The sequence below is a fragment of the Lactuca saligna genome, chromosome 7 (genome assembly GCF_052625555.1).
Source record: "Lactuca saligna cultivar CGN05327 chromosome 7, ASM5262555v1, whole genome shotgun sequence".
In the NCBI taxonomy this organism is placed as follows: Eukaryota; Viridiplantae; Streptophyta; class Magnoliopsida; order Asterales; family Asteraceae; genus Lactuca; species Lactuca saligna.
In genome coordinates, this window is record NC_136423.1 from 119,529,008 (window position 1) to 119,542,889 (window position 13,882).

The window sequence follows — 13,882 nt, forward strand, 5'->3', positions numbered from 1 at the left end:
GTTTTTAGGTTAAAGAGATCTAGTTGTACGTACTTTTCGATTTATGTTTTCTTATTAGAATAGTGGGTTGTTTAGTAAATACTGAACGTAAGTCCAAGTACACAAGGGTTAGCTGAGCTAACCGGTTTGACTTGTTGACTTTATTTGACTTTGAATTGACCAGAATTTGACGGTTGTCACATATTTTCGTCTTTCCACATACAGGGACCTTTTTTGCAACCTTATACAAAATAAAAGCAAAGCTACATCACTCTTCTTTCTTCAACTTCACGAGCTTCATACTCTTCCTACTCTGTGTTCACAATTTCTTAGAGATCAAAAATTAAAATGGTGATGTGTTTCTGTGGTAGGGAAGCGGTGGTTCGCACCTCCTGGACATCAGCAAACCCTGGTCGGAGGTTTCTTTCCTGCCCTCAAAAGGTAAGTGTTCGATTTTGCTATTTTACCCTCATTTTGGAAAATCACCCTCATGTTTAGGGTTTATCTTTTTTATGTGAAGGGTTCCAGATGCCGATTCTTAGGATGGATTGATCCTCCTATGTGTGCACGATCTATGTTGATAATACCCGGATTATTGAGGAATATCAACAATGTAAACTATCAAGTGGCAAGATTGAAGATGTGTTTGTTTGCAAGTTGGTTACTATTTGTGGTGGTTCGGGTGCTTTTCATTTAGTAATAAGCAATTAGAGACCCCTGTAGTTGCATGTAATTTTTGGGTGTTTTTTGTCTTATGAAATTGTAACAAGGGAATGTGGTAGTTTTTGGTATTTGATAATGTAATATCAGTTTAGGGTTATTTTGGACAACTTCAGAAATTTGTAACCTTTTCAAGGATATAATGACAATGTATTGCAGTTATCACCAAATGTTAATGTTTATTTGTTGTTTCAGAAAACAGTTCTTATAACCAAAAATGTGTTCCATAAACATGACAACCAACAGTTGGTATAAACCATAAACATCATTCTTCAACAATGACAAAAGGTTGACATTAGTTTCATGACCAAAAGGGCTAAAAGACCAAAATAAAACCATTACAACAAACTAGTTTTAAACCATTACATCCAAATGCACAAAAGTTGTGCTAAACCAAAAGATAAGTTTTTAAACAAAATACACTAATTCCTGCATTGACTGCTACCTCCATTCCCTCCTTGACTGCATCATGCATTCCCTCCTTGACTGCTTCCTGCATTCCCTCCTTCATTTCTTCCTGCATTCCCACCTTGACCCTTGCACGTCCTTGAGTTATGACCCCTATTGTTGCATTTCCCACACCTAACACTAACAAACTTTCTGGTAAGTTTTTCAGGTTCACCTGCACCATGATTTTGCATCTGTTTATCATATTTTTCATCTGCACTTCTCTTTCTCTTGGTCTTAGGTCTCCCAGGTTGATTGTGATGTGGTGGTGGTGTTAATTGAAATGGACAGGTACTTTTTGGCCACATGGCTCTACCCTTTATAGGGTCCACAGTGTAAGAGTAAGCTTCATTCCATGTTTGAAGCCAATACACTTTGTTGACATAAGTGTAAAGCTCCCCAACTTTGTCTCCACTATCATCCATTTCATGTATTGTAGCTATGGCATGCCTGCATGGAATCCCATTCAATTCCCACCTTCTACATGTACATGACATATTTGTCATGTCAACCACATGCTGGTCATGCCAAGGACCATAAACTTCATACTTTGCAGTCCCATTCCATCTAGCTCTATATTGGACTGAAGCTTCCCTATTTCTCTCAAGTAACTTTGATGTTGTTGGAGTGAGTGGACCTGGAGCTTTGGACATCACTTTCTTCACATTGCAAATCCTCTTCATAAGGTACTGCCTGATGTACTCAAGATAACTTATGATGGGCTTATTCCTACCATGAATAAGCTTACTGTTGAAAACCTCACATAAATTGTTGAGCAATATATCTGATCCTGCTCTGCCTGTATTAAACAAGAAAATTATATGAACTAAACCATATACAATGAGCACTAGTAAAGCTTCACCTAAGTTAGGGAATGTAACCTGAAAAGTGGCTTCTGGCCCAATGGTGAGGGGGGATTTTCTTCAACCACTCAAAAGCATCCTTATCAAACTTGTTAAGTTCATTCATGTAGTGTTCAAATTCTGGTACTGTGGTTGCTATTGCACACTGCCATAAGTGATCTTTATACTCTTTTGTTTTCCATTTTTTCCTCATGTTCTCATAAATATGTCTTAGACAGAATCGATGCTCAGCCTGTGGGTATAGTTGTGCAATAGCAGGTAAGAGTCCCTGTAAAGGATTATTTCACATAATCATTGCAACAATCATATACAAATAAACTATTAGTAATACAAAAAGAAGAAAATATTACCTTTTGTCTATCACTCATGAAAGTAAAGTTAGAATTTGAGTACAACTCTAAGTCATCTCCCAAGCATTCTAGAAACCATTTCCAGCTAATCATATTTTCAGTCTCAACAATGGCATATGCAAGTGGGTATATGCCGTTGTTTGAATCCAATCCAACTGCTGTGAGTACTTGGCCTGGAAAGGGTCCTTTCATAAAAGCACCATCTAGTCCCAGAATATCTCTTAAACCTGCTTTAAACCCTTTCTTTAATGCCCCTAAGCAAATATACACCCTTTTAAACTGCCTTGTTTCTCTAGTACTGTTAGGCTCATTAACAACCTCAAGCTTCACAGTTGTACCCACATTAGTTGCTTGTAGTTCCATAAGATAATCTCTTAACACCTCGTATTGCTTTGTGTAGTCACCACTCACTTGCTTTGTAGCTTTTGCTTTTGCTCTCTGTACTTTGTGTATGGACACACCAACTTGAAGCCTCTTCTGAACTTGCTCTTGAATGCTTCGAAGGGGTACTGTAGGGTTAGAATCGACCATGTCTAAGATTTCTGCAGATATATACTTCGCAGTGCAAGCCCTAAGTTTTCTAGTTTGAACACAAGTATGTTTGTCCAGTAAAGTTTTCACATACCAATAATCACTATCTTTTGACTGTGAATTCTGCATTGACCAAGAACAATTTAATTTATTGCCCTTACCTACCCCACTTGCATTTACATTAGGTACATTACCTTTACACACAACCCTAAGCCTTGTTTTGTCGTTTTTCTTGAAGCCAAGATTCCTTCTAGTCTCAATGGCAAGTTTGTTGACTTTGTCCTTAATTTCCTTTTTACTTTTATCCTTTTGACCCACTTGAAAAGTAACTGTATGGACTTCACCAACAGAGCACTTCTTCTCCTTCACCATCTGTTTTAATATTGCTTTCCTTCTTTCATCATCACTATCTTCACCTAATGAGTCCCATTCATCATTATCAATTACTTCAACATCTTCAACATCTTCTATATCAACAACTTCATTTTCAGTCTCAACACCTTTTCCTCTGTGAACATATTCAACATCTAGATCAACATTCATATAGAAATCACTCATGTCCACCTCAATATCACTTACATAGTTTTCTTCATCTTCAAGAAAGTCACTATCTTCCTCACTCCCTTCACTACCCCCTTCACTACCTCCTTCACCAAGTCCTTCACAAACTCCCTCACTTTCAAATTGAACTTCCCCTAGTCCTGTGCCAAGTTCTGCACCAACACCCATACTCTGATCATTACCATCATTAAAAGTATATTGATCAAAGAAAGGATCAAAGTCTTCAAATTGAAATGGTTGGTCATCAAAGGTATCAAACTCTCTTGTATTTACTTCTTGGTCACCAACATTTGCACCTTGATCATGAACTTCTGTATCTTGATCACCAACAGCTGCACCTTGATCACTAACATTTGCTCCTTCATTACCAATTTCAACATGTGTATCTTGACCACTAACAGTTGCACCTTGCTCACTAATATTTGCACCTTCATTACCAATTTCAACATGTGCATCTTGATCACCAACAGTTGCAGTGTGTTCCAAGTTGAAACACAATTTCTTACTACATGATTGACTCCTATCAACTAACCTCAATCTCTTATTTGAATTGTATTCGGGTGTCTCATATCTTACTAAACACAATTCAAGATTTGGGACATCTTGATCACCAACAGTTGCAGTGGGCACATCATCTGCTATTTCCTCAATTATGACCCTAGGTTTAACTCTTGGAGACATAAAGTATGTAAGTAACTTAGTTTCATTATGTTCAGTGTATACCTTGATGATCTTATGATGTTCAATGTACTGTGCAAGACTAAGTACATCAATATCATTCCCTAGAGCTCTAAGACCAAACTCCAAATCTCCATTTGGCAATTGATAGTGGTAGTAAATGACTGGTGGTACATCATAACCAAGCTTCAGCATCACCTCGTCCAACTCATGCACAAAGAACTCATCCATGTCTACCAAGTCAATGTGGTCTAATTTTCCTTCAATGTAGCTTATCCCTGGGAATTTTGTGAACCTCCCTCCATGATGGAGCTCAATAGTGAACATCGTGGGATATCCTTCTGTAAAAATCATGAACCAAACCAAAAAAACATTACTTTATATGGATTGTAAAAGATTTTTTTTTTGTTTCAAAGAAATATGTAAGAAACAGAGTACGTTACCGTAAATTCGGATTGCATCAAAACACTGATTTCTTGGCCTGATTTCCCACATTTGGACCATACTCGTGGATTCAAACTTACGATTGCGGTTGATGATCAAATGCAAGATTTCAATGAATGATTAGGGTTTTCGATCAACAAGTTGGGTTTAGTGCGTAGAGTGAAGTGTCATTAACTGTGTATATCATTCAATATGGCGGTAATCGATGATATGGAGGTGGAAAGACGAAAATACCCCGGTCTTTATTGCATGTAACGGAGTATATGGACGGAAGTGAATGGGAGGGACCAAAAACAATGGAAAAATCCAATTTTGGACCAGTGATGCATCAAAGTATCGTTTTGGACCAAAGTCGCATAATTTTGCCAAACACAAGGACCATTTTTGCAATTTTGTCTAATATGAATCAATTTTTTTTTTCAAACGACTTTCTTTTGATTATTCATTATCGTGTGTAGTTTTGTGAAATTCTCCAAGTTCGATTGCTACATGAATTCCTTGGTTTCTCACGTACGTGATTTTTTTTTTCAAAATCTTTTGTTACGTGAAGTTTATAGAAGTTCAATTACAATATTTAGGGATTCACTTTGGAGTTTTCCCTAGCGTAAGAAATCACACACGTAGGTGAATGAAATATAATTAAATAATTGCGTTACATTCAATTCAAAAGTGATAGGTTTCTTCTAGAATTTCAAATATTTAATAATTGACACTCTCAATGTTTTTCATTCATACAATAAAGACTTGAATACATAATTAACCTTACAATTACACTTGTAGGTTTATATCATTCAATGCATTTTAAGTTACCATTCAATTCTAGTTTTTATATTTAAGTTTTCCTATTTTTTTTCATTATTGTTGATCATTTTAATTTACCATTCAATTCTAGTTTTTATATTGAAGTTTTTTTTTTATTTTTTTTTATTTTATTATTATTTTTTTGTCATTAGTGTTGTCTGATTAATAACAATTGCTTCTCATTGTTTTTATTTGTGTAGTACACAATGAATGAAACTAAAGTTGATGTTAACCCTATCGAAACACATATAACTGAAGATGTTGACATAGATGGTTTGTCAATAGCAACATATGAATCTGAAAAAATAAATGGGGTCGATGTGAACGTTGATTGTGACAAAGATGAAGTTAATGATGAAAACATTTTCGGAAAGGTTTTCGATACAACCGATGATGCTTATGCTTTCTATAATGATTATGCATTTGTACATGGATTTGGTATACGTATTCATACTACACACAAAAATAAGGAAACAAATGAACCTTATCGAAAGATACTTGTATGCAACAAAGAAGGTTTTAAACGGGAGGACGGTAATACTTCAAGTGGACATGAGAAGAAACGTCGTAGAGAAGTTAGAGTCGGATGTAAGGCAATGCTTCGAATTTCAAAAACGAAGGATGGTAAATGGTTTGTGGACTTGTTTGACGACACACATAATCATGAATTGAGCATCACACCAACGAAGGTGATGAAGCATCGGTCTCATGCGAAGTTCCATCGTACAATGGAATGTAAATGTCTCATGATGCAACTTAATCAATCAGGGTTGAAAACTTCTCAAATTAAAAAGGCCATTAATGCAATGAAAACCTCAAATGAAGTTTATGTAACTTCAAAACAATGCGTTGATGTATTATCTGAGCAACGAAAACACAACAAAGGAAGGGAGTTTTATGGATTAATAAAACATCTACAAGATAAAGCATTGATGGATAATGATCAGTATTATGATGTGGATTTGTGTAGTGACGGGCGTCCTAGAAATATTTTTTGGGATGATGGAAGATCAAGAGATGATTTTACTAAATTTGGAGATGTTGTGTTTGATGTCACTTATATGACAAATAAATTCAAGATGCCTTTTGCTCCATTTACTGGGGTGAACCATCATGGACAGTCTATACTTTTTGGTGGAGCGTTGCTAGAAAATGAAACAGAAGAAACTTTTGTATGGTTGTTTGAGCATTTCCTAAAATGTATGTTTAGCAAGTATCCGAAGGCTATTATTACTGATCAAGACAAAGCTATGGGAAATGCAATAAAAAAAGTGTTTCCAAACGCTCGACATCGGTTTTGTGCGTGGCATATAAAAAAGCATGCATTGGAGCACCTCCGACCTTACGTTGCCCGTTATAGTGATTTTCAAGAATCGTATAAAGAATGGGTAATGAGTGACACAATTAAAGAATTTGAAACTAGGTGGGAAGTTATACGTGATAAGTATAAACTCGAAAACAATTGTTGGATAACTGATATGTATAACCAACGAATACATTGGGCTAAAGCTTTCTTAAAGGAAATTTTCTTGGCCGGTATGACAACAAGTGGACGAAGTGAAAGTATTAATTCATTTTTTTGATGATTTTGTTAACTCGAGTACCACGTTGAATGATTTTTTAGTACAATATGACAAAGCAATTGCTTCACGAAGGGCCGTCGAAGAAGATGAAGATTTTAAAACCATGAACTCGAGGCTGGTTCTTTCCTCAATACATCCAATTGAAGCAAAGGCAGGTAAGTGTTATACTCGAAAGGTTTTTGAGATTTTCAAAAAATAATGGATAGAAGCTACTAGCAATTTAACGCATGAGACTCTAAGCAAAAGTACAGAAGAAATCAAGTATCGAGTCGGGCAACTAGACGTTGACAAAAAATATTGGCGGATTGTTAGCTTTTGTTTGTTAAACAAGATGCACGTCACATGTTCTTGTGCTAAGTATGAGACATGTGGGATTTTATGCAAACATAGCCTATATGTGATGAAGAAGAGGCATGTTGACACACTTCCGAGTCACTACATTTTACCTCGGTGGACCCTTAATGTTAGGTATAAGGTGGGTAAACGTAGCATCGGACTCGAAGAAATGAATAATGAAAATGGAGTTAGTGCTTACACGTTATGGTGTGTCCGTTCAAATTTTAATAAATTAATTGAACAAGAAAAAGACTCCCCTTCAGAAATCGAAAACGTCAATAACATATTGATAAAGCTCTTACAAGATCAAGCAATCCGAAAAAAACCTATACCGGTTGAGAACGTATCTCAAGGTTCTTGTGTGAGAATTTCACAAGTTGATATGATGCCTCAGTTATCTGTACGAGATCCCCTTGGTCCTACTAACACAAAAGGGCATCCTAAAATTGCTAGTAGAATCAAGTCTTCTTTAGAAGTGCCAAAAAAAACGAACATGCTCTTAATGTCAAGGATTGGGTCATTATGCTACTAGTTGTTCTAAAAGAAAGGTACTTATAGTATTAACTTACTTTTTCATGATTTTAGAGTTCTTATATTTATATAATAATCTATTTATATTTTCATGTAACAGGTGGATGAAGCGTTGCAAGAGAAAAAATGATGAGATATGTAGTTAATGTGAGAAAGTGAAAAATCTATATGGTTCATGACATTTTGTTTTGGTTAAATGTCCTCTTTTTCTAATTTTGGCTGATTATTCTTTTTTCTAGTTTTGGTTAATTGTCTTTTTTTTTCTTCAGTTTTGGACATAAATCGTGTAAGTTGCTATTTTGGAATGAAAATTTTGAATAGTTAATGCTATTATGTGTAAACTGTGAAAGTACGGGGGTATTTTGGGTAAACAATGAAAGTACGATGCTATTATATGTTAAAAATGAAAGTACATGGTATTATATGTTAAAAATGAAAGTACAGGGGTATTATGTGTGAACAATGAAAGTACGAGGCTATTATATGTTAAAAATGAAAGTACAGGGGTATTATGTGTGAAAAATAAATGTAAGATGTTGTTATGTGTAAAAAAAGAATGTATGATGCTAATATAAATTAAAAATGAAAGGATAGGGGTATTATGGGTAAACAATGAAAGTACGATGCTATTATATGTTAAAAATGAAAGTACGGGGGTACTATGTGTGAAAAATAAATGTAAGATGCTATTATGTGTAAAAAAAGGAATGTATGATGCTATTATATATTAAAAATTAAAGGACAAGGTATTATGGGTAAAAAATGAAAGTATATTGTATAAGTGTTAAATATAAACTTAAGCTGCTATTATTTGTTAGAAATTAATGCCTTATTAAGACTTTTGCAATGAGTTGAAAGTGTAATTATGTTAATAGGAAGATTTGTTCAAATATAATGTTGTTAATAAGTATAATGCAACAGTAACCAAATCTAGTAATCAACATAGTCTTTTTGAGATTTGAAATAATACTTTTATTATAATAAAAAAAACCCCACTAATAGTTGGGAATGTACATATTACAAACTGAAACAAAAGACCAAAAATATGGTAGCACCATATATAAAGTTACCAAATCCTTACAACTAATTACAACTAATGACAATGAACTTTCAAATCTTCCAAACATGAATGGTGACCATTAAACCCAACACTTTTAGAGGCGATATGCTTGGCTACCTACATGATGTGCACTTCGTTCCATACTTTTTATTAGCTTTTCAGCTTCTTCTAACATCAATACATCACAATAATAATTCAAAATCATGTTGTAAGTAACCAAATCAGGTGGAAACTCATTTCTTCTCATCAAGTTCTTGATTGCTAGTGTTTATTGAAGTAAAAGGTCCAATATCAGGAGAGGCGATCTTGAATCTGGAACAACAAAACTGAGTTAATTATACTATGAATGGAGAATTATGGGAATACCACCATAATTATATGCAGATTCCTTCAATCGACAGAGGAGCCTTAACATACAAAACAATAATACCACATCAAAATCTTCTCTTTGTAAAATGGATCTTTTAGCATGACCAAAAAACTCGATTTCAGAACAGCCTTAACATGCTTCCAGTTATGATCACATCAATTGAACAAATGACAAGAATATCATATTCTACTGTCATCATTACTTGGAAGTTGGTGTACCAATTCCAAATGAAAGGAAAAACATTTGATTTCAAGTTATTTTTTATAATTAATTCATGTAATTTTTATTAGGATCGGTTAATGTTTAACGAGAATCTTAACCCATATGCTGCTAAATAGCAAACAAAAGCAACAATAAGAAGTGAAGTTCATTCATGCATTCCATCAAACACTTGATATGCACATATTTGATCACAAAATGTTACTAGCACCGAAAATCAGATGGAAAAGAAAATGAGGAATAAATATGAGGGGTAGCAAGGGCTACCCCTGACTCCATGCTAGTTCCGCCAATGGCTTCAATCGTTTGTGAGTGAGTAAATTAACAATAAAGGAAATCTGACCAAGGCTTCATATGAATCGGTAATATGAAATTGCATAGCAGAAATATGAAATTGGTTACACTTACATCTTTCTCTGGCCACCTCCGGCTGTACGCCGCCTCTGTCGTCTCCGATGGTCAGCGTCACCAACAACAACGATTACCCTCTTTTTTTGGTGTTCCCGTGACTACAAAGCAACACAGGGGATTGAGAACCTACTTACGTTCAATTATGGCTTCTGTATCTCGATTTCTTTCAACAAATGCCATATCTTTTTATTGTTGTCTTCCCTAATGTGGGTTTTAATTTTAAACGACGTGGTATAATGTAAATTAGTCTCCAAACGAAGCAGTTTAGAATATTAAAGTAACTAAGCTTGGGTGGGGCTATAATGTATATTCCCTATCCCCATATATATATATATATATATATATATATTGTAATTGTTCAATATTCTTATAATTCAACTTCTAACATGATTTACATTTTCAACTATAATATATATAGTTTATTAGCTGTTCGGCAAAAATATGAAATGTAAGAAGAAGATAATAGTGAAATTTCAAAAATCTTGAAAGTAAATCAAGTTAGAGATTGAAGTTTAAGAATATTATAATGAATATATCAAACAAAATGATGTATTATGGTGAGTTTGAATACCTAAGTTTATATACCCTTAATAGTATATTTACTTTTCCTCTCTCTCTCTCCCTCTCTCTCTCTCTCTCTCTCTCTCTCTATATATATATATATATATATATATATATATATATATATATATATATATATATATATATATATATATATATATAGAGTCAACATCAATTAAGAAGGAAATTTTTTGTAGGAAGGTAAGAAGTTTTTTTTCTACATATTTTTTTCGCGAACAAACAAAATGAATCATTAGATGATTCATTTGAAAAATGATTCACAAGAAAAAAATTCTCAAAAAAACATCTCGATGATTCATTTATATAATGATTTTGTTGTTATTTACTAAAATTGTCATAAAAGTGGATTTTTTCTTAATTTATTTAAAAATGAATCATATAGATGTTTTTTTGAGAATTTTTTCTTGTGAATCATCTTACAAATGAATCATCTAGTGATTCATTTTTTTTGTTCGTCAAAAAAATATGTAGAAAAAAAACTTCTTACCTTCCTACCAAAAAAAAATTTCTTACCGGATCTACATATATATATATATATATATATATATATATATATATATATATATATACACTAGGTGTGAGACCCATGTATTACATGAGTTTAATTAAAAAAAGAAACTAATAATTTGAAAACTTTGAATTTATAAGAAAAATGAGAAAATTTTGAATTATTAAAATTAATAAGACTTTAATATATTGAATACACTACATATATAAACTCTTTCTAATAAATACTATACATATATATTACGTTACACATTAAATGTGGAATTTTAATTTAATAAAATAAAAAATACAAGAAAATGACAAGTGGAAAATAGAAAATTTTAAAAATCTGGAAAATACCATGTGTCCAAATTAATGAGAAGAGAACATATGACAAAAAAACCTTCATTTATTATAGTACTAGTTTATAACCCGTGGGAATCACGGTTATAAAATTAATTAGACTTTTATAGTAAAAACTTAAAATTATCAATCATTTATTTTAAATAAATTACTAATTAAGAGATTTTTATTAGTTATGTGAAATTTTAATCGTTAATTCAAAAGAAATATGTAAAATTAGTTTTTATTATATATTAGACATTTTTTATTTATGAATTAATGAATACAATAATATAAAATTTAAAATTTAAAATAGAGAATAAATATATTAACAAATAGTATCATATTAATGAGGAGGTGTAATAAATTTAAAATGGAAAACTAATAGATTGATAAGTGGTAATATATTAATTAAAAGGTCTAATATGGTGATACATGGCAAAATAGCTAGTCTTTTATTAGTATAGAGAAGATATATATATATATATATGTGTGTGTCCACAAATGTGTAACCTGTGAAAATCCCATCACAGTCATGCCATCATTTTCAATTTGTCATGTAACAAAAACTAAACTAATTATACCATTCATTTCATGCCATACCTTAATACTCGATGAGGAATTGTCCCCAACTATTCAATCACGAATTTGGCTCCATTTATATATAAAAACCATCAAGCAAACCATATTTTCAGGCATTTATGATTTATCTTACCTGTTTCGTAATAGGAGAATAGTTGTTTATTCAATTGCGTTCATATAACGAGAAGTTTGTTTTGCTTCTAGTTTGATTTCACGACACAAAAAAAAAAAAAAAAAAAAAAAAAAAAAAAAAAAAAAAAAAAACTGGGTTCATATTCTGGATGCACAAAGAAAAAGGAAACAAACAAAAAAAAAACTAAATGGTTTCTACTTTTGAACCGATAAAAAAAAAAAAAAAAAAAAAAAAAACTTTTGAAGTTTTAATTGAAAAAGAGATTAATCGACCAAATGTTTTTTTTTGGGTGAATAATTACATTTCCTTAAGACTCTACTCAAGAAAAATCCTAAATTGATTTAAACAAAAAACGAGTTCCACCTTCAAAGTGGTAGAGCGCATTCGAAGGTAATGTTCGGGTCGCGATGGGATGTGTAACCGTGGCCTAGGAGTGGCAATGGCTGCCGGAGATTCCCTTCCTCCATGATGGTAGCGGTGGCCAATATTGTGGACTGAGATGTTGGTGTTCTTATTTAACGATGATACTATTTCTAAATAGGAAGCAAATTGCGTTTTTATAGGAATATGATTTCGTTTTAATTTTGGAATATATATATATATATATATATATATATATATATATATATATATATATATATATATATATATATATATATATATATATATATATATATATATATATATAGAAAAGTGAATATACCTAACAACCTTATATAAGCTTAGGTACCTAACTCCATAATACTACATCAGTTTGTATCATATTTACATTGTAATTGTCTAAGGTTCTTAAACTTCAACACCATAACTTTATTACTCCAAAATCTTTGGACTTTCACCATTATCTTTCTTTTACATCACGTCCTTTTATTGAATACCGTCTGATAGGCTTCATATCCTACCGCTACAAATGAAATGATGTATGAGAAATATAATGATGAATTTCTAAATTTTTGTGAAGTAAATCAAATTTTGGGATAAAGTTTAAGAATCTTGCATGATTGCAATGAAAATTTAATGCAAAATGACCTAGTTTGATGAGGTTAGGTACCTAAGCTTATATAAGGTTGTTAGGTATATTTACTTTACCCACATATATATATATATATATATATATATATATATATATATATATATATATATATATATAATTTTTTTTTTTAGTTAATTCAAGTTCCGAAAATAATTTTTAATTTTTTTTTTCATTTTTCCATTTATTTTGAATTTTAAAATTATTTTTAGAATATGTACAGTGTAATATTTTATTTAGAATATTTCACGTATTTTTCAAAAAAAAAAATAGAATTTTTTTTTTTTTTTTAGTTAATTCAAGTTCCGAAAATAATATTTAAAAAAAGAATTTTTAGATTTTTCCATTTATTTTGCATTTTAAAATTATTATTTAGAATATGTCAGTGTAATATTCTATTTAGAATATTTCACGTATTTAAAAAAAACGGGATTTTTTTATTTATTTTATTTTATTTTATTTTTTTAGTTAATTCAAGTTCCGAAAATATTATTTAAAAAAAGAATTTTTGGATTTTTTCCATTTATTTTGCATTTTGAAATTATTTTTAGATTTGATCTCACGGTCCTTACAAAATTAGAATAATCTCAAATGAACTTGAGCATATATATATATATATATATATATATATATATATATGTATATATATATATATATATATATATCTTTATTGGTTTAATTAATAATTTATTTTTTATTTTTTATTTTTTATAGTTTTGATTGGTTCCTACGTCCACACAGTATTTGTTCATCCACATATAAATCTAGCTCTCCCCCCTCTCTCTTTATATATATATATATATATATATATATACACACACACACACACACACACACACTAAT

At 31.6% G+C, this 13,882-nt stretch overlaps 2 protein-coding genes across 2 annotated transcripts; one reads left to right on the plus strand and one right to left on the minus strand.

Annotated features, from left to right (window-relative positions):
* Positions 1–1,166: 1,166 nt before the first annotated feature.
* LOC145007175 (uncharacterized) lies at positions 1,167–1,829 on the minus strand. Its single transcript, XM_078966157.1, has one exon. The coding sequence runs from the start codon at positions 1,827–1,829 to the stop codon at positions 1,167–1,169; it is 663 nt and encodes a 220-aa protein (XP_078822283.1).
* A 3,751-nt stretch (positions 1,830–5,580) lies between these two features.
* LOC145007176 (protein FAR1-RELATED SEQUENCE 5-like) lies at positions 5,581–7,970 on the plus strand. The gene is made up of 4 exons (XM_078966158.1): positions 5,581–6,910; positions 6,999–7,112; positions 7,164–7,809; positions 7,925–7,970. Exons 1-4 carry the CDS (start codon positions 5,581–5,583, stop codon positions 7,968–7,970), a joined length of 2,136 nt encoding a protein of 711 aa, XP_078822284.1.
* The last annotated feature ends 5,912 nt before the right edge of the window (positions 7,971–13,882 follow it).